Source organism: Rattus norvegicus, chromosome 7 (assembly GCF_036323735.1).
Source record: "Rattus norvegicus strain BN/NHsdMcwi chromosome 7, GRCr8, whole genome shotgun sequence".
Taxonomy (NCBI): Eukaryota; Metazoa; Chordata; class Mammalia; order Rodentia; family Muridae; genus Rattus; species Rattus norvegicus.
This window is the reverse complement of record NC_086025.1, coordinates 134438188-134463936: the sequence shown is the minus strand read 5'-3', so window position 1 is coordinate 134463936 and position 25749 is coordinate 134438188. Positions and strand designations below refer to the sequence as shown.

Here is a 25749-nt window from a genome sequence, read left to right as displayed (position 1 = left end):
CCGTCTTTCTACTGGAGGTGGTCTCTCCTCACGGTAGAGCACTTCATCTAAGGTCCCTCCCCTTTGAGTCCTAAGCCTCTCTCACCTCCCAGGTCTCTGGTACATTCTAGAGGGTCACCCCACTCTCCCACCGAAATCCCTCCCTCTCTCTGCCCCCTGGGGGCGATTGCTTTCTTCTCCCTCCCAAGTGGGATTGGGTCATCCTCACTTGGCCCCTTCGGCTTGTTAACCTTCTTGAGTGCTGTGGATTGTATCCTTGGTGTCCTGTACTTTCTCAGCCAGTATCCACTTATCAGAGAGTACACACCAGTGCATGGGAGCTCTTAGTGTTTTATTCTTATAACACTATACTCTTAAGGCTATAAATTCTCCTGTCCGTTGGTGTATTTCTCAATAAAAATGATTTTAACTCCCATAGCCACAATGTATTGACTTTACGCTGTTAGAACCCGATGTTAGAATGGTGTGGTTCAGTCGACCTCTTGTGTCCCCTTCCCCCCACTCTCTAACTCCTTTCTTGACTCCCCACTTCAGTTTTCAGCGTTTCTCTGGAAGTAAACAGACTAAATGTCCTATTAAGTGTTCAAAACTTAGCAGTGATTAATAGCCCCTGAAGTCCAACGAAATGATGTCACACGTGAGTGTCTTTGCATCATTCTAAATTGTTTCTTGGGGCTTGAAACTTGCTTAGCAAGAGCTAGGCATTAGTAATGGGCTCCTGCTTGTGCCTGCTGTTTTGATGGGAGCTCCCTTGGCAGAAAAGGCCATCTGTGAGGTACTGCTTGACTCAACACATGCTCCAGGGACAAGTGGACAACTGGTAGCTGGGGACACTGTTGTGGGCAGTATCCAGAATGGTTTTAAAGAGCTTCCAACACGTTGGTCCAGCCAGCTCTCTGAAAATATGAAGTGGCAGCAGGTTTCACACCCATCTGGGTAACCAGATGACCGGCATAGCTTGTGACTCCACATCTGTCCTGTCAATCTCTGAATGCAGCTCTGCCCTGAGGTTTCCTCCCTCCTACCCTTTACCACACTCACCCCTTGCTCCTCCCTAAGATCTTTCTGTTTGCCTGGGCTCCCAGGGACTTCTATGCCCCTGTGCTCTGCTGTCCACTGTGCCTTCCCAAGTGTTTTTTGTAGGATGCTCTATTGGAGTAGAAATGGCTGGTTGCCAACTAGGGCACATCAATGAACCAAAACAACTAAAGAAGATGCAGGTAGCTAAAACTGGTGCCTTCCAGGGCCTCACCAGTGCTCACATCCACGAAGCACCTCTCAGCCACATGCCATCCCCATACAGCCCTGAGAGCACACACCTCATCAGCCCCTCCCATCTAACCTGTTCCAGTCACTGACTCTGCTATCTTCCTTCCTCCCTTCCTTCCTTCCTTCCACTGTCTAAGTTTACAGATATTCACCCAAGCCAGCATTTTCTACCCTCTGGAACTTTCTCATAAACTAAGAAATGGGGAGGTGGTCCTCATGCTTGCGGGGCTCCCAAATTCACCTCATGACAGTTGGGAGATGTTGAGCAAATTATTCAACCTATCTGAGCCTCCATTTCCTCTTCTGTAAAAACAAGAGGAATAGTGCATCCCTCAGATGGCTGGAGTATGAACTGGAGATTGTTTCCTGCTTATATTGGTGAGCACACAGTAGGTAGCTCATGATGAGCATATAGTAGGTAGCCCATGATGAGCACACAGTAGGTAGCCCCTGGTGAGCACACAGTAGGTAGCCCATGCAAAGGAAAGCCCTCTTGTCAAAGTAAGACAAGAGTCCTTGCTCCTTGTAAAGGGGAAATGTTCTCAAGCAATCCAACTGCAGAGCCACAATCAGACATCTTATGCCCTCTGTTCTGGTGCCCAAAATGTATATGAACTATTCTGCCCCAAATGTAAACCGGAAATGAACCAAGCCTCTGGCCCCGCACTATCTCAAAGAATTTTGTCAAGTGGTGGCTGTTTCTCACCTGTGCAGGGCAATAAGTAGGCACCGCTTACAAGTAGGTACTGAGGTCTTAAACGTCCACAATGAAAACCTGAGAGCCAGAGAGGCAACTGACTGAAACTTCAGCTGCCACACATACCTGCAATGTCCCACAGGGAACAATCAGTCTAAATCTCTGACCTCCCACACAGAGGCCATTGGGACAAAGGGGACACGGCAAACGGTAAAAGCCTACATTAATATACTTTAATGTATTCCTAGAACAACTGAGGAAATAGAATACGGAATGGGTTGTAAATGTTGTTCCGGATTTGTTGTGGATTCCCTAGCATGTAAAAAAGGTCCTGCTGGTATTTTTAAGAAATGTACGTTGAAGGGGGTGCGGTATTGCTCAGGGACAGAGTCCTTGCTAGTACACTCAAGACCCCGGGTTTGGGGGGGTATGGTGTTGAAGTACCTAAAGACCATATGCCACACGTTCTGTAAACTCCAGTCGGATTTGAGAGAACTAAAGAGACAAATACTCAGCCGTGCACTGGGTGCTGCCATGTCCGGGGTTGGGGGAGCATTGCTCAGCAGACATAGCAGTGAGGGGCAGGATCCTGCTCTGCTTTGAAAGAGGTCCTGGACCAAGTCTATGCGTGCTGGGGATGATCCCCCAGTCTTGCTTAGGTACCCTCCTCCCCACACACTGAAGTAACAATTGCATTGGCACCCCCCCCCCTCCAAGTTCCCAGCTATTCTCTATGCACGGGTCCTTCCTGCCCTCCCCAAAGCCACAGAGTGCGCATGCCCCATCTCAGACACTTTGAAGATGCAATCTGCCGAGTGCCCCAGGCACCTGTTGGCATGCTTTACAAAGAGGAGGGTGCGGGCCACTCCACCATTAAAGCACATTCTAGAGAGGCTTGGACAAGGCTAACCGCCCAAGCCCATAAAGTCCAATTGCCTCAACCACCTTCTTAGCCAAACCCCTGAGAACCTGCCATAAATAGGACCCCAGTACCTGGACGAGCACATTGGAGCTTCCATCAGGACTCCGGAGCTCCCATCCAGAACTTTGCAGCCCATCTTCAGAAGCACAATGACCTGTGGATCAGGATTCTGTGGCCGCGCCTTCAGCTGCGCCTCAGCCTGTGGGCCCCGTCCCGGCCGCTGCTGCATCACTGCAGCTCCCTACAGGGGCATCTCCTGCTACCGCGGACTCTCAGGGGGTTTCGGCAGCCGCAGTGTCTGCGGGGCCTTCCGCTCTGGCTCCTGTGGACGCAGCTTCGGATACCGATCCGGAGGCGTCTGTGGGCCCAGCCCGCCCTGCATCACCACCGTCTCTGTCAACGAGAGCCTGCTCACCCCCCTCAACCTGGAGATCGACCCCAATGCTCAGTGCGTGAAGCATGAGGAGAAGGAGCAGATCAAGTGCCTGAACAGCAGGTTCGCGGCCTTCATCGACAAGGTGGGTGTCCTGGACCAGTCCTTCCTGGAGCACAGCAGGACACAGCCAAGGCTGGGCGCTGAGGGGAATGGGAAGCAGAAAGCCCTCCCAAAATGAGCTCAAAAGACAGGATTCACAGGGCTCACTTGTCAGTTCTGAGAAGCAAGCTTATGGCCGAGAGAAGTGGCCAGGCTGTCCTGGGCACAAACTGACTACAGGGAGTCCCAAGGGCTGCAGGATGGAGCTTTGGCCAGGCCAAGAAGGGAGACTGCACTTGGGCTGACAGGAAGGGTGCAGACTATTGGAGGAAGGGGCAGAGGCCTTCCTAGTGAGAGACTCCAAAAGGCCTGTGACTCCATCGCCTCTGGGATGTGAATAGGGGTGCTCTGCTTATGGGGACTCCTGCCTTCCTTGCTTCAGAGGAGAGCACTGAGCCCAGCATAGGGCACTGAGGTGTCCACCTGGCTTCCTGAGTAGGCACTGACCCTATCCCTTGTGCTCTCTACCCATGGGAAAGACAGGCAAGGCCAAGATAAGGGAATGGAGACTCAGGCTCCTTCCCAGAGCCCCTCTACTCCATCTCCACCATCATCCCAGACCTGCCCCTGAACCCCTTCTCCCTCCATGGCAGGTGCGCTTCCTGGAGCAGCAGAACAAGCTGCTGGAGACCAAGTGGCAGTTCTTCCAGAACCGCAAGTGCTGTGAGAGCAACGTGGAGCCTCTGTTCGAGGGCTACATCGAGACTCTGAGGCGGGAGGCTGAGTGTGTGGAGGCCGACAGTGGCAGGCTGGCTGCTGAGCTCAACCATGCTCAGGAGGCCATGGAGGGCTACAAGAAGAGGTGAGGGTTCTTGGGATTCAGTTTAGCTGGAAGCTCAGGGCACAGGAAATAAAGTTGTTCCCAGGAACATGTGTGGCCCACAGCAGAGGGCATTGCCAAATCCTGCCTGCCATCTATGGGGTTTCTGGGTAGGCAGTCACCTGAAGGGGCCCTGTGTTTGGTTAGGCTCTGTCTAGCTCAGCTGGAGACAGTTTAGCATCTAGGCCTGCTCACTTCTGGGGGAAGACACTCTAGAGCATTCTACCTGTTCCCATGAACTGTGGCAACCAAGTAAATACAGCTTTAGGCATTAGGAGAGCCAGGACCCAGTCTCACAAACTCCACAGACCTACGTTCCCAGTCCTGCATCTCTAGGGCTTTCAGCAGCTGGGATAAAACTGATAAGTGACAGAATGCTAGATCTACATGGCCAAGAATACAGGATGTCCATTCCCCCCAAGACACTGAGGCTGACCCTCGAGCAGAATGCTCACAAGTCCCCTACAAGCCTTATACCCTAAACTCAAATAGACGGAGATCCCTAGATAACTCTAGACCCAACCAGAAAGTCCTTCACGGGGCTGGAAGGATCCGCTGTAAGGATTCTCCCTGCTCTCTGACATGGAATATGGGATTCAGAGACTAAGCCCCCCACCTGACCTCTCCTCTCTTCACGTCAGGTACGAGGAGGAAGTTTCTCTGAGAGCCACAGCTGAGAATGAGTTTGTGGCTCTGAAGAAGGTGAGTTACAGCTGTAGGAGGCAGAGCAACATGAACCCGCTAGGGGCACACTGTGCTTGCAGGGAAATGGTGCTAATGTCGGGGGTCCGGTGGGAACCTTTCCACGGAGGAGGGGGAATTCCCCAAAAGGCGACTCATGAATATCCTGTCAGGCCTGTGACAAAGGGCAAATTGCCTGGAATGTCTAGTGGCCCCGAGGCAGTATGTGGCTACCCTGACCTCTGCTGCCTTCTCCTGCTTCAGAGGCTCTGTGACTGGAATCTGAGGAAACCACTGGGCTTTGTTCTCCCCACTGAATGATTGTGTGGTCTGCTTCCTGCTCCACAAGTCAAACCACAACGTCAGGACTCTGTTCAAGGCAACAGAGCCAGGGATCACTGTGGGGCAGGGCAAGCTCCCGTAGCAGAACCGGAGCCCCTCTGGGAGGTTTCCAGTACAGAATCAAAATGAGAAAAAAAGGAAATAAGTGTTAGGACCAAGCTGGGAGGCAGGGAGAGTCTCCACAGAAAAAGGGCTGCCAAATGCATGCTGGGAAGGGAAGCAGAGACAGTTTGCACACACAAACACTGGGATCCTTCTCCCTGTGCTGCATAGGACAGATGAAAACAGGTTCACACCTCTCCCTCTCTCCCAGGATGTGGACTGTGCCTACCTGCGCAAGTCAGACCTGGAGGCCAACACAGAGGCGCTGACCCAGGAGATCGACTTCCTGAGGCGACTGTATGAGGAGGTGAGGGCAGCAGCAAGGTGGAAGCCCAACAAGTAGCCTGCAGACAGTTGTTGCATCACTGTGAAGTCCTGTGTGGGCCAGGGGAAGTCTGAGAGGTTGGCACAGGGATGTGGGATTAGACTGGATTTTCAAGAAGCCTTTGACTGCTGTCTCCCTCCTCCTGCAGGAGACCCGCATCCTCCACGCCCACATCTCAGACACCTCCGTCATCGTCAAGATGGACAACAGCCGGGACCTGAACATGGACTGCGTCATTGCTGAGATCAAGGCTCAGTACGATGACATTGCCAGCCGCAGCCGCGCAGAGGCCGAGTCCTGGTACCGCACCAAGGTGAGAGGTCAGGACATCTGTCCTTAGATGAGACAGTGGGAAGGACTCCAGGATCTATCAGAAAAGGCTTCTTCTTGCACACCAGGAAACACAAGAGGATGGCACACAGCTCTAGGCTGAGGAGGCAGCCCAGCCTGCCCACTGTGCATCTTGCACACTCGGTGGCAGTGTGCTCACTGGGTCAATGTTACAACCTGAGCCTCATGGGTATCTCTGCTTCCCTCCTACCCCCAGTGTGAGGAGATAAAGGCCACAGTGATCCGGCATGGAGAGACCCTGCGTCGCACCAGAGAGGAGATCAATGAGCTGAACAGAATCATCCAGAGGCTGACAGCCGAGATCGAGAACGCCAAGTGCCAGGTGTGTAAGGTTCAGATGCTCTGAGACCAGAGAGGCTGGGTACCTACTCGGTGCCACACAGTCAGCTTGTGTCCTGCTTGGAGCTTACCATTTAGTCTTCCACCATTGGCACAGCTGGGTTTCCTGATCACACTCACTCAGGTTGACCCACGGGAACAAGGCAAGAGGCTGCTTCTAGAATGTTCCTGACTGGTGGGAGAAACTGGATAATGTGCCGATAATGGACAGTGGGACCCAGAGACCCTTGGCTATCCTGTTCTCTTCTGTGTCCCCAGAACACCAAGCTGGAGGCTGCTGTGACCCAGTCTGAGCAGCAGGGAGAGGCTGCCCTCACCGATGCCCGCTGCAAGCTGGCTGAGCTGGAGGCTGCCCTGCAGAAGGCCAAGCAGGACATGGCCTGCCTGCTCAAGGAATACCAGGAGGTGATGAACTCCAAGCTGGGTCTGGACATCGAGATCGCCACCTACAGGCACCTGCTGGAGGGCGAGGAACAGAGGTGGGTCCTTCCCAGAGGAATCAAACCCTGTTTTGCCCTTGGCCAATAGCCAGACTTTGGGGGCGAATCTTTAATAGGTTTCTTTAAGGTTGTGTTTATAATGGACGGTGTTCTGACCAACTGTTGAGGGAAAATTCTGACTTGTGGAGCGAGTTTGGGGGGCGTGGCGGGGGGTAGCAGTGTTTGCTACCGTGTTGGGTTTCATAAGTTCTTTCTTTTTTTTTTTTTTTTTTTTTGGTTTTAACAGTTTATTATGATTATTATTTAAAAATGTGAATCCATTAAAGCATGTAGAAATAAGTCTGCACAAACAAAACATACTTTAAAAATGAATAAGTAGAATGAGTGTTTCTTCATAAGTTCTTTCTTGTCTTCCCCCAGACTGTGTGAAGGTGTCGGAGCTGTGAATGTCTGTAAGTATTAGCAATTTGTATGGACAGATTTACTGCCTGTGACAGCGGGCAGAATGTGAAAGGAGTTTAGATGAGAACTAAATGCAAAACAGGAGCTGCCACATTATCGGCAGGGATTTGGGGTCAGACTGTCTAGACTTTCATATCTATATGGAACCAGATGGTTCACGGGAAGGGGTCTGACTTTTAATTCCAGGGACTCGGGGTCAGGGAACAGGGTTCTTAGGAAATCAGGAGGCTTTCCCAGCTATCGCCCGCAACCCCCGCCCCCCCCCCCCCGCCTCCACTCTGACTCATTCTTCTGGATCCGCAGGTGTCAGCAGCTCCCGCGGAGGAGTTGTGTGTGGGGACCTGTGCGTGTCAGGTTCCAGGCCGGTGACCGGCAGCGCCTGCAGCGCCCCCTGCAGCGGGAACTTGGCAGTGAACACAGGCCTGTGTGCACCCTGTGGCTCAGCTGTGTCCTGTGGCCGTAAATGTTAAAAACTGCCTTCACATCCCGGCCCCTTCATAGCATTTCATCCTGAGTCATCCCTGGCTGACCAATATTGGGACCTAGAAGAAGGGACTCAGCCACTCGCTCACTTTGAAATGACCCTCACTCTTGGCCCCTCTGGTCTCCCTGGAGGACCCCCTTTGCTCTCAGAAGTGAATACTGGCTTCTAGAAGTCCCTTTGGAGCTTCAGGGTGGGGAGTCTGGGGGCGGGGCTAGAATACCACCTACCCTGCCTTAACTGTGAGCCAGCAGTTAGAACCACAGTCCCCCTCCCCTCTCTAATCTCTGTCTTGATCTGTTTCCAATAAATTAATGTAGTCAACTCTGAACTTTGTCTTCATCTCTGTCTGCCTTCTAAGGAGCCAGGGTTCAAATCTACATCACATGGAATCGAGAACGGAACTTCCAGGACCGGCTTTGTCCCTGGGCTCCCAGCAGTCTTAGTCCTGTCTGAAGCCCACTCTCTTGGCCCTCGTGTGGTGCAGTTTTACCCACACAACCGTAAAAGTACATCTCCCGAGACAGAAAAAAAACAGCGGGCAGAGATGAGCGATGGCTGGGGCGCGGCCTGTCTCTTAGTTGAGCGGTGCAGCCGCATTGTGGATCTTATGTTTTTCTCTCCTGCTCATTTCACTGAGCCGCCCACTGCCGTCCAGAAGGCAGCCAGAGCTCTTTGTAATCTCTGGACAGTAAGCACCGCGTTCTCCAGCGCCTGGAGCTTAAGGAAACATCGCTCATGTCAGTGGGGAAGACTCACGCCTGAGTAATTTACTAAAGGCAAGAACACACCAACATGATGTAAAGCTTCAAACCCCTTTGACTTGGCTTTCCTTTTCTTCCTTTGGGGTTTGGAGCCCTGCCCTAGCTGCTGCGTTGCCTCAGATACAGCACACAGCACAATCGGGGAGGCTGCTCTGTCTCTGCTCTGCCTCTCCACGGCTGAGTAAACACAGGCTGTGTGCTTGCTCTCTCTGCACCTGTTTGCACAACTCTTTAGGACGAGGTTAACCACAGGGGCTCCCAACTCAGGTCGCACCTTATGAAAGAGGAAAGCAATTTCAGGACTTGCCACAAGCAACCACTACCCTCATTTCTTAGGTATTGTTCTTTTGTAGGATATAAAGTAAAAATGTCCCCAGGAGTCAGGGCCACCAGCAGCCTCTCATTACACACATATTCATGAAAAGAGGTCACAAGCTTGGAGACAGATGTCCATACTCCTGCCTGGGGTCACCAAACTCCTTCACAGACCCTGCGAGGAGGAGCTGGAGCGTAGCAAATGCCTTGAGGCTTGTCACTGAACATACATCTTGCCACACAGTGCACCCCTAAACTTCCACTCTCAGCCTTAGAAGATGTAGCAGAAATGGAAGTCCTCCTCCCCCAACCCTGTGCGAGGGCGCTCACACACACACACACACACACACACACACACACACACACACACACACACACACACAGTGAAGACCACTGAGAGAGCAAAGCAGAATGGCCTGAGTAAGGGCTCATGTCTGACATAGAGTCAAGCCAGAGCCAGCCATCTCTGATAGACAGTGCTCCAGAGGGTTCCAAAGTGTGTGGCTCTTCTTGCTAACCCTCTTGGTAAGACAGAGCAAAGCTAAGAAGCAGGACCTATGTCCAGACTCTATGTCCTGAAGTCCCAGCCCTCTATGAAGGTTCCAGTCTGGACAGGCCACTTCTCTGCCACCTCCCTGTCAACCTCACTATTGTCACAACCCAAGCTGGGCCTTAAGGGACTACTGGTCTACCTGCTGTCAATCCCTCACTTTGTCAGGCTCTGATCCGTTCTTTTCTCCCACCCATTCCAGCCACACAACTTCCACATTCTCCGAGCTTCAGGGATTTGTGAGGGCACAGTGAGCGCAGAGTAGGGTTATGAGCAGACACCACAGTGATGGTTAATCTAGATCATCAATCTAATTGAATCAGCTAAGAAACATGTTTCTGAGAGGATCTGTGAGGGTGTTTCATGGAAAGACTAGCTGTGGGGGAAGACCCTCCCCAGAGTGGGCAGCACTTTCTAGCAATGACCCAGCTACAAAAGGGATCTGAGAGAGGTGATTCTGCTTCTGCCTGTCTGCCTCTGTCCCTTGCTGGTAAGTGGGTCTGGTCTGTTGCTTGCAATCTCTGCAATCACCCCTCATATCTTCAGCCTTGCATCATAGGCTAGAGACCAGTGGTTCTCTGAGACTTCAAGTCCAGTGTGGGACAGCTGAGATGTGAAGCCTGGTCCTCAGCCTAAGTGTATTGCCAGCCATTGTTGGGTTCCCCAGCCACATTGCATGTGTAAGCCAATCTCCTTTGTAATATGTATGCACTCTCTGGGTTCTGCTCCTGTACAAAAGCTTGATTGATGTATCAGGTGTCCTGGTTAGGCAGGTGTCCCAGGATGACACTGTAAATCAAATAGGAGTGGTGATAGTCTCGGGCTGCTGAGCGGCATTCTGGGAAGGGTTCCCTGGATAGGTTGGTTGCCTTTGTTGTTCTGACCCACCAGGTTTGTGTGCTGTTGCTCTAACTGCAGCCGAGGGAGCTCAGCTAGCCTTAGACTTTCCCATCTCTCTTTAAGGGTATACCGATGCTCACAAAGGTTTGGGGATGCAGATTGGAATAGAGTCCACAACTTTGCACGCACAAGGCCCTGGGTTCCATCTCCAGCCACAATACTTTTAAATGACTTCAAGGGATCACGTAAGTTTGAGACATTCCAATTGGGGGGGGGGGAGCACAAAATATTCCTGGGTAGGTCAACTTAGACCATAATGTGTCAACCAACCAAAACTATTTAGGTGGTAGGTCCTAAAGATGGGTAAACGATGACACAGTCACTGTCCTCAAGGTCTCAGATAGAGATGTGAACCCAGCTCAACATCTGGTAGGTACATCTGAGTGCTATGAAGTGAACAGAAAACCATCTTTATGGGCATGGGAGTTCCTAAGGAGTCTTCTTTTAGGGGCCTTCACTCGGGTGAGATCCAAACAATTCTATGTGACCAGAGTGACATTTACTAAAAATGGGGGGCGGGGGGCGGGGCCTGTAAGGATTGTGTGTGTGTGCCCGCGCACGTGTGCATTTTGTGGTTTTTAAACTTGCATCCTTCAAAGAATATCATTTTTCCAACCAGGCTCAAAAAGTTAAAGTGTAAAGATAAATTAAATTTTAAGAAACACATATGCTGGCTTACGTCTCCTACCTTACAGAATTTCCTTTTGTGGGAGCTAAAGAGATGGTCCAGCAATTAAGAACACCTGAGTTCAGGACCCAGCACCCATGTCAGGGGCTCACAACTGCCTGTGACTCCCATTCTAGGGGATCCAGTGCCCTCTTCTGGCTGCTTAGGGAACCTGCGGGTACACTGTAAACATTCACACAGACATACACCCATGCGCATGAAACTAAACAAATAAATCTTTAAAAAAAGTAAACGAAATTGTAAGGTCATTTGCAAAACGTTGCTCAAGTTTAGATTGAGACAAATGCCCACGAATTAGACTCAAAGCCACGTGCTTGGTCCTAACAAATTCCACCCATTCATTGTTATAACACTCAGATCACCTCTCAGAAAGGGTTCTGTTCTCCTTAGATTGTCTCCCCTGATCCAAGCAGTGTGTTAGATGCAGTCAGCCAGTTAAACATATAAGTTAAATCCTAGGGTAAGAGGTTTCCCCCCTTCCCATGACCCCTAATGGCTTCCTCTCCTGCCTCACCCTTGTAATGAGAAGCAATGACTGAACTGGGGACAGCCCTGTTCCCCTCAGAAGTCACCTCGATTCAGAACAAATGACTCCTCATAAAGCCACCAGCTGAGTCTCCTCCATCCCATGCTGGAATGTGGTCCATGGCTTGGGGAACCTCTTAGAGAATGTGTCCTAAACCACAGAGATCTGGTGACTCAAATAGCTCTAGTCTAGAAAAATACTCCAACCCGACCCCAGACCCTCAGGATCTCCAGACAGACTCCAGGCAACCTGAAGCTTGGGGTCTGGAAAGGGAAAAATGTGGTCAGCCAGTCTCCGGGGAGCTGGGATGCAGGATGCTGGACAGAAGTCCCGTCTGCTACCCCTGAGATTTTCTGCCTTCACTTCCCTCCGAGCCCCACTCCCTGACACACACTGAAACTGGAGCTAGAAAAACTGATCCTGAAAATCATTCACTACCTCCCAGTAAAATGCAAGGGACATGGAGCTGGACTCTGGAGACCCAGGTAGGAGAACGCCCTCAGGGCTCCTTGTGCTAGGGGAGCCAGTAAGAATATTTGGTTAGAGAAGGCCAGAGATCACCATGAGGCTGATGAGACATGCCACCAACAGCAAGCCACATTCCCATCCATTCCTTCTCCATGACACTGCCCTGTGTGCCCGAGAAAGGAGCCTTTTGGATAGCTGCTCCTCGGGTGCTGGAACAAGGAAACTGCCGACACTCAGGCACTTAAATGCCTTAAAAGGAGATGCTGGGCCTCTGGCTAATGACGCACCTGAGCCCCACCCAGAGATGTGGAGAGCAGGAACTATTGTTCCCAGGACACACTGATGACATAATCCTTTTCGCAATGGAAAAGAATGTGAACTCTCCAAACAGACCCTTGCTCTACCACTCTACAAAGCCAGCCTTGCTCTGACCACCCCACCCCAAGCCTTCAGGAAACTGTCCCCTTGTCCAAGTACAGCCTCCTTGGGGAAACTCAGACCAAACTATCCCTCATATATGGAGGTAGACATGAGGCCACTTCCCTGCGGCTTAATGTTTTCCTGCCCCACCACCTCTTCCTAAATTAGAACGTAGGTCTGGGCCACCCAGTTATGAGCCTGAGCCTGGCTTTGAGTGTATATCAAGGCAGCGGAGGTGGGCTTTCTCCCCATCCCCAACCCTTCTTTATTCTTATTTATATCTGTGCCTGTGTCCTGCCCCCAGAGAACAGGGCCAGAGTGTCTGTCTCACTGTCAAGTCCCTGGGGCTAGAACTATAGGAGACCTCATACCACCATTCGTGACTAGAGCTGGTGTCATAGTGCATGCTTGTAGACAAGCACTTGGCTTGCTAAGGCAGGAGGATTTTGAGTTCAGTCCTGGGCTGCGTAGGAAGTTCCATGCATGTCTGAGTTGCGAGGGAGAGCCTATCTCTACAATGGGGCTGGGAGGTTGGCCGGGGGCTGGGATGTAATCCAGCCACAGGATGCTTGCCTAGTTTGCCTCGCATGCCCAAGGCACTGGGTTCGATCCTCGACTCCAAAACCAAGACTAACAGATCAGGTTAGTTGACTGTGGACCCAGACACACAGTCTGTGGAATTTACCCAGTCTCTTGCTTTCTTCATCCACCAAACCACCTGTCCCATCATATAAAGATCTGAGCTGTACAATAGTAAGTCACCCAAGACTAAGTCACCTAGCACCCACACACCACCATGTTCCTTCATGGTATTGGCTGGTTCTGTGAGTGGCCTGGAAGTCCGGTTCAGACAGGCTGGCTGCTTAACCACCACAGAATGTTTTATTAAAGGGCAAGCCTGGGGGGGGAGGGGCAAGAATAGAACCAGTCAGAGGAGCAGGATGCAAGGTTCAGGTAGCCACAGGCCCTGTCTACAGGACGACACCGGAGTCCCGTCTAGTTCCAGGTGAGGTGCAAAAGGGGGAAGGGAGAAGAGGGCCAGCTCTGTGGGCAAGGAAATCTGAGACAAGAGGCAGAAGCGCCAGTTTCTAGTCTTCTCCGGAGGGAGGGGTTCAACATTCACGGGAGCCAAGGCAGCCAAAGCCTCCAACACAGCCCGCGGAGCTGCAGAGAGAGCAGCCACCACCAGGGGCGCTCATGTCCAGGCCACAGGAACCGACGCCGGGTGCCCTTAAGACAGAGGTCAGGCCGGGACTGACATCACTGCTGGGACCTGCACAGAGGAGAGAATTGAGATCAGTGAGAGGATTCAGAGAATCCTTCCCGTCCCAAGGCTGCCAGGCTCCTCTTCTTCAAGAGAGATAGACCCTCCTCAGCGCCAGAGTAATGCTCTCTGCCCCAAGTCCCAGACAAGGTCTGTGGCAAGAGGAATCCACCTACCAGGTTCCCCAATACAGAAACTGACTCCCACACTCCCAGATCAGATACAGCCTTCCAGCCGCAGGCTCCTTGGGCCCGGCCTGACTCCTATCACCATCTCCTTGACTTAATAGACAAATGGCTCTGCTGTTTGACTCTGACTCAGCCCACACCCAGAAGTTGGGCTCCCCCATAGTCCTCTCCCAGAACACACACAGGGAATTATTCCCTGAGAAGACAGTCCCCCCACAACTGTGACCTGCATAGAGGGACAGATAAAACTACTCAGGGTACTGAGGGAATGGGGGTGGGGGGGGGGGAGTTGGGGATGACGAGATTTCATATCTTACCCAAGTCACTTACCCACGCTCCCTGCCTCAAGTCTCAGACCAAGCCTGTGGCAAAAAGAAGCAATAGCTACGTCAATCCACCTACCAGTTTCCTCTGACTCCCACACTCCCAAGTCAGACAGCCTTCCAGCCTGCAGGCTCCTTGGGCCTGGCCGGGCTTTACCATTTCCTTGATTTGATGGACAAACAGCTCTGCCGTCTGACATTACCTCAGCCCACACCCAGCCCTGGGTGTTTTTGTTCAAGGAGCTACAAAGGTGTGGGAAGACTGACTGCAGGAGAGCCAAGGCTGGATACCCACCCCCTCACCTCATGAGACCTCACCTCTGCTCCTCACCCTCCAGCAGCCTGCGGTAGGTGGCGATCTCAAAGTCCAGGCCCAATTTGACGATCATAAGCTCCTGGTACTCACGTAGCTGCCGGGCCATGTCCTGCCTGGCCCGCTGCAGGGCAGCCTCCAGCCAAGCCAGTTTACCCTTAGCACTGCCTGAGGCCACATCCTTCATGGCCTCCAAGTCTTTGGTTTTCTGTAGCTCACATGGCTGGAAATGAAGCAAAGAGCATAGATTGATAGATAGATAGATAGATAGATAGATAGATAGATAGATAGATAGATAGATGATGGATGGGTGGGTGGATAGATAGATAGATAGATAGATGGCCAGCTAGTTAGATAGACAATAGATAGATAGATAGATAGATAGATAGATAGATAGATGATAGGTAGATAGATAGATAGATGATAGGTAGATAGATGATAGATAGATAGATAGATAGATAGACAGACAGACAGACAGACAGACATATAGGTAGAGATAGATAGTCAGCCTCATCCTCATTCCTCCTGCCTCAGGGACCTAACCATTACTGAAAAGCCTGGAGCAGTGTGGGTGTGAAGATAACCCATGGTCTGGAGGAAATGGAGGCCTGCTCTGAAATCTATCCACTTGTTTGAGTATCTCTAGAGCAGTGGTTCTCAACCTTCCTAACGCTGCGACCCTTTAACACAGGTCCGTGAGTTGTGGTGAGCCCCCAACCATAGAATTATTTCATGCATTACAATCCACAAAAGGAGGGCACATCTGTGTGCAGATCTGGAGGCTGGAAGACTCAGGCTTCTGACCCAGATCTTGACATGTGATGACATACATTTTTGATCCAGATCTTGAGGTATCATAGACATTAAAAGCTTAGGCCCAGGCAAGGTAGTATAAGCATTTAATCCCGTACAAGCATTTAATCCCGGGAGACTGAGGCAGGCAGATCTCTGAGTTCAAGGTCAACCTGGTACAAGGCAAGTTCTAAATCCAGGCATGGTGGTCCACACCTTTAATCTGGGCCACACCTTCTGCTGGAGGCATACATAAGGACATGGGAAGAAGGAAGACTCATTTTGCCTGCTTGCACTTGCTTGCCAGCACATCTGAACCTACTTGAGGATTCTAGCTTATGCGGAAGACCAGCTGAAACAACCACCCTCATGGGACTGAGCAGCTTCTGGATTCTTGGGCTTCCCATCCACAGCTGCCCATTGTTGGGTTAGTTGGGCTACAGACTGCAAATCATCCCAATACATTCCCTTAATCTACAGAAAGGCATTCCATAAGTTCTGTGACTCCAGAGAACCCCAACTAATACACCTGTAACTCACACTTTCCCCCTAAACTCACTCCATAGCACAGGGTGGCCTGGAACCTGAGATCTTCTGAGTGCTGGATGTGTGTGTTTCATGTGTTTAAGGAAAAAAACGGAAAACTTGGTAGATCTTGTCATTTCTGACTGTGAGCTCAGGATTGATATTAAGGCAAAACAGCAAAAAAGGGTACGTTAAAAAATATACAAAGATGTATAAAAGGACATATGTATTGATATACATCCTCTCTGCTAATTATCTCTCGACTTCAAACAGAGCCCAGGCCAAGGGAAGCGAGAGCTACGCGTGTAGTCAACGCCCATGTGAACAATCGCACACACACTCACACATCACCTCTTCCAAAGGATGAGGGAGTCTAGAAAGGCACAGGTAACGGCACCCCACCCCACCCCCAGCCCCAGTGCCTCACCTGACTCCGAGCACCACCTGCCTCCATCTTCAACTGCTGAATCGCCTGGTTGAGTCTGTTCAGAGTCTCCTTGCTGTGCCTAGGGGTCTGCACGCATTTCTGCACAGTGGCTTTTGTTTCCTCACACTGGATGGGGAGAGAAGACAAGGATAAAACAGAACCCAAACGCCCACCCAGACCTGGTGTCCCAGCCAGGTCCTCTTTAAACATCCAGTCCTCTGCCCTTGTTACTGAGAGAAGTCAGCGTATCCCACAGCCAGACTTGCAGATAGCAAACCGAGCCTGGTGCACAGTCCCGGGATGGGAATCTGTCCAGGGACTTTGGGGGCTGGGCAATCCAGGATTCATCTCAAGAACAGGGAGAGGTAAGCTCTGTGGAGCCAAACACTGAAACTTACCACATATAGCTATCGTTTGGGGAACTCTAGTGGTGATTCTTTTTTAAAGATTTATTATATATGTATATATATGTGTGTGTGTATTATGTGTATATGTGTAGATATACTATATATGTATATATGTATTCATATCTCGATTACAAATGGTTGTGAGCTACCATGTGGTTGCTGGGATTTGAACTCAGGACCTCTGGACGAGCAGTCAGTGCCCCTAACCACTGAGCCATCTCTCCAGCCTATCCAGTGGCGATTCTTAATGTTAAAAACTTTACATTTTTATTTTATTTGTGTGTGCATGTGTGTGTGTGTGTGTGTGTGTGTGTGTGTGTGTAGATACAAGCATGCCATGGTGAGTGAGCATGTGACAGTCAGAGACAACTTGTAGAAGTCAGTTCTCCCCTTACTCCATGCTGTGGTTTGAGTGGCACTTTTAGGAGGTATGGACTTGGAGTAGGTGCGGCCTTGTTAGAGGAAGTGTGTATGTATGTGTCAATGTCAGGGCACCCTGGACACGTAGGAGCCAGGCTTCTCCTGTTTGACTTGGGAACAAGATGTAGAACTGTCAGCTCCTCCAGCGGCATGACTGGATGCTGCCAGGCCTGCCATGATGATAATGGACTTGAACCTCTGAACCTGTAAGCCAGCCCCGGAGCAACCCATAAGAGTTGCTTTGGTCATGGTGTCTCTTCTCAGCAGTGGAAACCCTAACTAAGACACTCCACATGAGTCCTTGGCAGTAAGTGTCTTTTCCTGCTGAGGCAGCTCAGGAACCCTCAAACACGTTTTTAAATACAGAGTCAAAATAGATAGCCAAGGCCAACCTGGAGCTCACACACCTCAGTTTTATACGTATGGGGACTGCGAGAAGGAATTGCCAAGTCTGTCTGAAAAGGACTTTAAAAGCCCAGGTGTAGGGAGCCGGGGTGTATGTAGCTCAGGAGAGAAGCTTACCAACTCTGCCCATTTGATTTTTGTACTAAAGTGACATGTGACATCACTAGACATGTGAACACATGTCCATATCTTAATGAGCACTGTTGATCAGAATTCAGTGATCCTGTCTGCAGCACACAGTAGTGGAGAGTGCTGTCCCTAATGGATGAGGTCAGTGTCTGGCCACATGTGTGACACATGAGCAGCCAGTGAATGGAAACAGTGGCACTAAATCACCATCTCAACTGGAACCCCGCCACCTCCTGTGGAGCAGGCCCAGAGTTAGACCTTTCACCTGCAAGCAAATAGGGACCCAAAGGAGAGGGAGACTGTCAGCCCAAGCCAGACTGAGTTTCAGGAGTGTGTGTGTAGGTGTGTGTGTGTGTGTGTGTGTGTGTGTGTGTGTGTGTGTGTGTGTGTGTGTGTGTGTTTTCTGTCCATCTGCCTGCCTGTGTCTGTCTATGTGAACGCTAAAGGTCAGTTTTGAATGTCGTTCTTTACGACAGCTGTGTGTATATGTGCGCGTGTGTGTGTATGCGTGTGTGTGTGTGTGTATCCATGTATGTGTGTGTATCCATGTGTGTGTATCCATGTATGTGTGTGTATCCATGTGTGTGTGTGTAAGTTTGTGTGGAAGCCAGAGGTCAGTTTTGAATGTCATTCTCTAAGACAGCTGTCCACATTAGCTCTGTGTGTCTGTGTATGTGTCTGTGTGTCTGTGTGTCTGTATGTGTCTATGTGTGTCTGTGTAAGTCTGTGTGGAGGCCAGAGGCCAATTTTGAATGTTCTCCCTAGGACAGCTGTCCACATTAGCTCTGTGTGTGTGTGTGTGTGTGTGTGTGTGTGTGTGTGTGTGTGTGTGTGCCTATGTAAGTCTGTGTGTGTGTCTATGTAAGTCTGTGTGGAGGTCAGAGGTCAGTTTTGAATGTTTCTCCTAGGAAACATTAGCTGTGTGTGTGTTTTTCACCTTGTTTTTTGAGACAGGGTCTTGCTAGAGTCTAGTGCTAGAGTCTAGGTTTTGTCAATTAGGCTAGGCTAGCTAGGCAGAGTGCCCCAGGGATTCCCCCTGCCTCTGCCTTCCCAGCTCTAAGATTATAAGCACACACCAGATTTTGACTTGGGTTCTAGGGGTCAAATTAGAGTCCTCAAGCTTCTGGAACAAGCATCTGCTTTATGGACTGAGATCTCTCCCTCAGCTGCCCATATCGTGCCGTAAGCCCAGGCCACTGGCTCTGCACTCTGCAGGACAGAGGAAACACCCATGCCTTCATCCTAACCAGCAACTTCATTCACTGTGCACTGTTCACACCAACACAGTGCAAATTTCACAGGCAGGATAAGGGGGAACAGACACAGGGTCAAAATGTAAAAGAGCATCTCCCACAAATGTCTCTTGTACCCCTTCCTGTCAAGTGTGCCCATGGTAAGTGGAATACAGCAGTTTGTGGCTGATGGCACTTGGAGCACCTGGTAGAGTCCAAGAGCCTCAACCCACGTGACTAATGAGCCATGGGCAAGTCTCACCATGGTAAAGGGCCGCCTGATGCCTCCAAACCTCTCGAGTACCACAGCCTAGCTCCAGCCTAAGGTGCTCACAAAATCCTCATCTCTGTCTCTGTCTGCTCTGTGACCTCACTTGGTTACAGTTGCAAGGTTCCAATTGGAATTTTTAGAGACAGAGAATGGAAGGAGCTGGTGCTGTGAGCCCAGGCAGGAAGGAGGAAGGCTTCCTCCCTGGGACCCAGTTGGCATTGTTGTGTGACTGTCTTAGTCAAGGTTTCTATTCCTGCACAAACATCATGAACAAGAAGCAAGTTGGGGAGGAAAGGGTTTATTCAGCTTACACTCCCACATTGCTGTTCATCACCAAAGGAAGTCAGGATAGGAACTCACACAGGGCAGGAACTTGGAGGCAGGAGCTGATGCAGAGGCCGTGGAGGGATGTTACTTACTGGCTTGCTTCCCCTGGCTTGCTCAGCTTGCTCTCTTATAGAACCCAAGACCACCAGCCCAGGGATGGCACCACCCACAATGGGCTGGGCCCTCCCCCTCTTGATCACTAATTGAGAAAATGTCTTATAGCTGAATCTCATGAAGGCATTTCCACAACTGAGGCACCTTTTCTGTGATAACTCCAGCTTGTGTCAACCTGACACACAAACACATCGCTTTAAGCCTCAACCTTTACTTTTTATTCATCCCCAAGATCTAAATAACTTTGAGTTCCACAGTCTTTACATATTAAAAGATCAATCCATTTAAAGTATCCAATACCTTTTAAAATTGAAAGTCTTTAAAATTCAACTGTGGACTCCACTAAAATACTTCTTACCTCAGGAGGGAAAAATATCAGGGCACAGTCAAAAGCGAAATCAAACTAACCGTCCAATGTCTGGGATCCACTCAAGATCTCCTAGGCTCATCCAAGGGCTTGGGTCACTTCTCCAGCTCTGCCCTTTGTAGCACACACGTTGTCTTCTAGGCTCCAGCTGCTGTACTCTACTGCTGCTGCTGCTGCTCTTGGTGCTCATCTCATGCTACTGGCATCTCCAAATACTGCTGTCTTCCACTGCAACTGGCTTCACCAATAGCCTCTCACAGGCTCTCTTCATGGTGCCAAGTCTCAACTCCTTTGCATGACCCCTTCAGTCCTGGGCCATCAGTTGCAACTGAGGCTGCACCTTCACCAATGGCCTTCCATGGCCTCTCACAGTGCCCAGCCTCAGCTGCTCTTCATGACCCCTTCATGCCTTCAAAACCAGTACCACCTGGGTAACTCTTACACATTACCAAGTCCAGCCACACACAGCACAAGGTACAACCTTGGCTATCTCTGGAACACACCCTCTTTGTGTTCTCAAACACTTCCCAGAAGATTTCACCTCAGTGATGCTGGTCTCTTCTTAATCATCAACTAATTTCTTAGCTCCAGCTGACCAGCATCAATAGTCCCAGTAACTCAAAGGTTCATTTTAGTAGTTCTGGTATCTTGTTAATCACAGCTGATTCTTGTTAATCACAGCTAACCAAAACCACAGAATCTTCACAATCAAAACAACATGGCCCTGATAAGAGTCTTTAGTCTTCCCTCTGAAATTTCTCAAGCCAGGTCTCCATCGTCTGCACTGTTCTCAACATTATCTTCCAAGCTCCTATAGAGCTCTTAACATCCCAATAGCTCTTCTAACTCAAAGTAATAAGTCCTTCCACAGTCCTCCCCAAAACATGGTCAAGTTGTCACAAGAACACCCCACTTCTGGTACCAATTTGTCTTAATCATGGTTTCTATTCCTACACAAACATCATGACCAAGAAGCAAGTTGGGGAGGAAAGGGTTTATTCAACTTACACTTCCACATTGCTGTTCATCACCAAAGGAAGTCAGGACTGAAACTCAAGCAGGTCAGGAAGGAGGAGCTGATGCAGAGGCCATGGAAGGATGTTTCTTACTGGCTTGCTTCCCCTGACTTGCTTAGCTTGCTTTCTTATAGAACCCAAGACTACCAGCCCAGGGATGGCACCACCCACAATGGTTACTAATTGAGAAAATGCCTTACTCCTGGATGTCATGGAAGCATTTCCACAACTGAGGCTCCTTTTTCTATAACTCCAGCTTGTGTCAAGCTAACACACAAAACTAGTCAGTACAGTGTCTATCTCAGTGTAATTCTGTTTTTATTTCATTTTTGTTTTTTCTTACAAAGATGGCATGACCATAGGGTTGGAGACATGGCTTGGTGATTCAAAGCATCGACTGCTCTTGCAGAGGACCTGAGTTCAGTTCCCAGTTCCTACATTGTGGCTCATAACCACCACTCACTTCAGTTCCAGGGCGCATGTCTGTGGACACAGGGCACACAGGTGGCACATGAATATACATGCCAGCAAAACGCTAATACACATAAATAAACCTAAAAATAAGAAATGTAAGATGGTGCCCGTGTATACAGTTAGGGGTAGAGTTACAAGGTAGGCAGAGAATTCAATTTCACAAAATGATAGGAAATTGTTTTCCATTTTTACTGGTAACACATAAAAAAATTGCCTCTGTCGAGGACTGGATTTGTGCTTACATGGGAATTTGCACGTCTGTCTGCTGCAGGTCCCTGGGAACAGTTGGGTTTTTTGACTGGTCAATAAAGAGCCAGCAGCCAATGGCTGGGCAGGGGAACAGAGGCAGGACTTTGAGGATTCCCAGAGGGGAAACACAAAACAGGAAGGAGGAGAATCATCGCCAGGGAGAAGGAGGGAAGAGGATACAAGCATAAGGGTGTGGAAGACAGAACCAACCATGGAAGAATCAGGGAAAAGCCGCCAGGGGCCACTCCCACAAATAAAAACAGAATTACACCGAGATAGTCACACAGCAAAGCCAACTGGGTCCCAGGGAGTAAGCCTCCTTTCTCCCCACCTGGGCTCACAGCTCCCCCATCACTTTAAGTCACTTAACCATAAAGAAGACACACACCCTATTCCCTGGTGTATGGTACTAACTGCCTCTTACCTCTTGCACTACCCACACATACCTGGCATATCCTCCATGCCTGACAGGACCCAGGAATGGGACTTCCCTCATGGTACTCACCCCTCCCCGCTCAGGTCTAGAAGTAGTAATCTCTTGCGATAGTAATTTAATTTACATATTCCATTGGAAGAAACAGTTTCCCCAGCCAGGATTTTCCCAGAAACCAGTGAGGGGAGGTACCAAGTTAGACTTAGGCCAGAGCAATGTCAAGTCATACATAAACTGAACGCAAACAAGAAAAAAAAAATAAATCCCCCAAGGATATCTGCCAGTTAAAGGAGAATCCTGGAAAAGACGCATTGCAAGACACACACTCTGGTTCCCTCCAGTTTCTCTGAGGGAAGAATTGCTATCTACTCTGATAGTATAAGCCTAATTTTTCCTGGGGCTTGGTTTTTAAGATTTACTTTATTGTATGTGTGTGAGTGTGTGTGAGTGTATGTGTGTGAGTGTGTGTGTGTTTCTGTCTGTCTGTGTTTGTGTGTCTGTATATGTGTGTCTGTCTGTCTGTGAATTCAAACAAGTGTACCACACATGTATGGTGCCTCGAGAGGCCAGTAGGGTGTATCAGACCTCCTGTAGCTATGCTTTGAGGAGGTTGTGTGGTGCTCATTGTGGATGCTAGGAATGGAACTCTGGTCCTCTGAAAAACCAGCAAGCACTGTGAACTGCTAAGCCATCTCTCCAACCCCTGCGGGCTCTTAATGGGCCCATCCTTGACATCTGCAACCTATTGCTTGGGTCCACTTCTTGTACTTTTTCTTTCAGTAATTACTGTAGTTTCCAGTTCTAAAATGTCCACTTTATTCTGTTCCATTTTCATTTCTTTTACTCATCGAGATTGCAATCGTTTAAATATGATTAGCCCAGGGAGTGGCACTGTTAGGAGGTGTGGCCTTGTTGGAGTGGGTGTGGCTTCATTGGAGTGGGTGTGTCCTTGTTGGAGGAAGTGTGTCACTGTGGGCGTGAGCTTTAAGACCCTCATCCTAGCTCCCAGGAAGTCAGTCTTCTCCTGTTTGCCCTCAGAACAAGCTGCAGAACTCTCAGCTCCACCTATATCATACCTGCCTAGATGCTGCCCTGCTCCCACCTTGATGATCCTGGACTGTAAGCCGGCCCCGATTAAACGCTGTCTTTATAAGAGTTGCTTTAGTCATGGTGTCTGCTCACAGCAGTAAAACCCTAACTGAGACAGAGATTAAGCAAGCACTTTGGACATATTTGCATCAGTTTCCTTAAAGTCTTCATTTGCTAAATCCATCATCTTGCCATTCTGGAGTCCACCTCTTGGTGCCTCAGTAACGGAAGATACAAAGAACCTATGGGTCTACTGGGGCCTGCTGGATATGCCCACTCACCTTGATTCTGACCTGCAGTCCTTGAGCACCTACCGAAACCTGAAGAAGAAAGAGGTGAGAACAAGGGACTTACCCATCCCCGCAGTACATTAATGCACACTAACGACAGCTGTTATTCATCTTAAAGATTTCAGTCTTGTTATTTTAGTATAATAACTCTCCCAGGCTCGGGGTAGAGTGCTTGCCTACCATGTTCAAAGGTCCTAGATTCAGCCCCATCAGTAAACAATTAGCTTCCCTGAGCTTAGATCAGGGGGAAAGAGTACAACAGGAACCATGGAGCGGGAACGGTGTCTTTTGTCTCTGCATTCCTGGGACTAAGTACAATCAGGCTACAGTCAGCACTCAGAAGAGGTGTACAGGACACACACATGGATGGGTAGATGGTGTCCTGTTCATTTCAGTTGCTGTGGCAAATATCTCGACTGAGGTGAGAGAATGATCTACTTGGTCTATAGCATCAAATCATAGCCCGTCACTTCTGGTAAAGTTGGGGCAGGAACTCATGTAGGTAGTCACAGTCAAGAGCAAAGGGAAAACAAAGGCCCCCTGGATTGCTTGATTGCTTGCCTGCTTGGTTGATTGACTGAATGGCTGGCTGGCTGGCTGGTTGATTAATTGATTGGCTGGCTGGCTGGCTGTATGATTGATTGATTGACTGACTGATTGATTGATCGATTTCTGCATCTTTATAGAGGTTGTATATAAAAACCACTGGTCTACTGGGTATAGTGACCCATGATTTTAATTCCAGTATTCAGGAGGCAGAGACGGGCGGATCTCCGAGTCAAAGGCCAGACAGGTCAATATATCAAGTTCCAGGACAGCTAGGACTACATAGAGAATCTCTGTCTCAAGAAACAATAACAAAAATCATACATACTTTAAAACCTGCTGCTCTAGCCTCATCTTTATGTCTCCTGGATGTCTGTCTGCCTCCTCTACTGGACTGGGGATGCTCTCGAATCAATCCCTCCTGTCTCTCAGTCCCCCTTGCATGGAAACAAAAGCCTGGGAAAGATTCAGCCCAGGACAATTGCTCAACTCCTTATTTTTTTCATAATTGGATATTGAGCCCAGAGTCTTGCAAATGGCCAACTGAGAAGCTACCACCCACAATGCCCCAGGACACCACATGATTAATGAGTGACATGGTGGTGATGGTGCAGAAGGGCTGGGTCCTCTGAGGCTGCCTGCACTATCTGAAGCTGTGTTCATAGGAGCCCAGCTTGTAAAATCCACCCCCCCCAAGAGGGGCCACAGTTGGCAAGAGATGCTGAGATTTTGTGTAGAGAAAATGCAGCTGAAGACATATCCAGACCCTGGTCTAGTGGGCTCCACTGCCAGAATTCAGACGAAACCGCACCTCTGGTGGTGACTCCAAGCTGGGCCAGAAAGGACGGGGACAGAGGAAGAAGAGCCCCCTAACATCTCCCTCGACGCCACCATTCATAAGACCAGGTGGGAGGGTCCTCTGCCTCCCTAGGTCCAAACACCATTTTGCCACATGGGTTCAGAGAATGTTGAGCATTTCCCCTTCCTCTGGGGTTTCACCGTGAAGATGGAGCTTTGCCAATCCTATGCTGTAGTAGCTCTGAAGTCTTAGCAGGCTTCTTCCCTGGGTGAGCGTCTGAGGGTATCTGTCTGTCAAGCTTTACCAAGGCTTGTGCACACTGCACTCTGGAGGGATCGGGGCCCAGAGGAAGGCCACATTAGGCTGTTTGCTTTGAATTATTACCCAGTCTCTGAACCCTGGCTTTTCCGTTGGGCCACAGGTTAAGATGTTGCGAAGAAAAAAGGACGAGCCATCCTCACTCTGCAATCTGTACCTTAGCAGTTCTGAGACAAAGGACCTCTTAGGAGCTCTCCAGGGGCTCCAAAGGTCAAGTTCTCTAGGTAACCTGGGATACGTGGACCCTGGCATGGCCTGGGGAATGTGTCAACCCCCACCATAGAGTGACAGTCCTACTCATAGCCAAAATTGTTCTCTGTTAGGTCTTCCTCCCTGAGGAACCATGGGCTTAGGGACCCTGTGTGAGCATCTGATTTGAGAGTTCCAAATATCTGTGTCCTAAAGTACTCCAACTGGACCACCTGTCTCCATCCTTCCTACGTGCTACGAAGATTACTCAACCCTGTTCCATGCCTCTCCCTTAGTGTGAACAAAAGCCCAGGGCCTACTCGCAGACTGGTTTTGTTACCCTGGGCTCCTTTCCAGAGAACTTCTCTCTGAGTCCAGCCCACCAACTACAAGGCAAAACTGGGGCCACCCGGGAGAGCAGGTGGCTGGGGTGGGGGGCTGAGGT

The 25749-nt window shown here is 49.8% G+C and overlaps 2 protein-coding genes across 3 annotated transcripts; one reads left to right on the top strand and one right to left on the bottom strand.

The window, feature by feature from the left end:
- The first annotated feature begins 2965 nt into the window (after window positions 1-2965).
- Window positions 2966-8097, top strand: Krt81 (keratin 81). 2 transcript variants are annotated; one of them, NM_001008814.2, is made up of 9 exons: window positions 2970-3406; window positions 4017-4225; window positions 4885-4945; window positions 5580-5675; window positions 5842-6006; window positions 6241-6366; window positions 6642-6862; window positions 7244-7275; window positions 7589-8095. In NM_001008814.2, the coding sequence occupies exons 1-9, from the start codon at window positions 3038-3040 to the stop codon at window positions 7753-7755; spliced, it is 1446 nt and encodes a 481-aa protein (NP_001008814.2). In that variant the 5' UTR covers window positions 2970-3037; the 3' UTR covers window positions 7756-8095. The 2 variants fall into 2 exon arrangements, with proteins under 2 accessions (XP_063120156.1, NP_001008814.2); XM_063264086.1 differs by lacking the exon at window positions 7244-7275 and having other exon boundaries at window positions 2966-3406; window positions 7589-8097.
- Window positions 8098-13260: 5163 nt separating this feature from the next.
- Krt88 (keratin 88) lies at window positions 13261-19120 on the bottom strand. Its single transcript, NM_001014267.1, has 5 exons — window positions 19085-19120; window positions 16230-16355; window positions 14491-14708; window positions 14180-14211; window positions 13261-13670 (listed from the first exon to the last, which is right to left on the bottom strand). The coding sequence occupies exons 1-5, from the start codon at window positions 19085-19087 to the stop codon at window positions 13510-13512; spliced, it is 540 nt and encodes a 179-aa protein (NP_001014289.1). The 5' UTR covers window positions 19088-19120; the 3' UTR covers window positions 13261-13509.
- Window positions 19121-25749: the final 6629 nt, after the last annotated feature.

Excerpts from the sequence above, each read along its gene's own strand:
- Krt81 (NM_001008814.2), top strand. The coding sequence starts at position 3,038 with ATGACCTGTGGATCAGGATTCTGTGGCCGCGCCTTCAGCTGCGCCTCA. Across the intron at positions 3,407-4,016 it reads TCGCGGCCTTCATCGACAAG|GTGCGCTTCCTGGAGCAGCA; the intron begins GTGGGTGTCCTG and ends CCTCCATGGCAG. Across the intron at positions 6,863-7,243 it reads CTGGAGGGCGAGGAACAGAG|ACTGTGTGAAGGTGTCGGAG; the intron begins GTGGGTCCTTCC and ends GTCTTCCCCCAG.
- Krt88 (NM_001014267.1), bottom strand. Across the intron at positions 14,709-16,229 it reads CAGGTGGTGCTCGGAGTCAG|CCATGTGAGCTACAGAAAAC; the intron begins GTGAGGCACTGG and ends CTTCATTTCCAG. Across the intron at positions 14,212-14,490 it reads CTGGAGGGTGAGGAGCAGAG|GCTTGGTCTGAGACTTGAGG; the intron begins GTGAGGTCTCAT and ends TTTTTGCCACAG.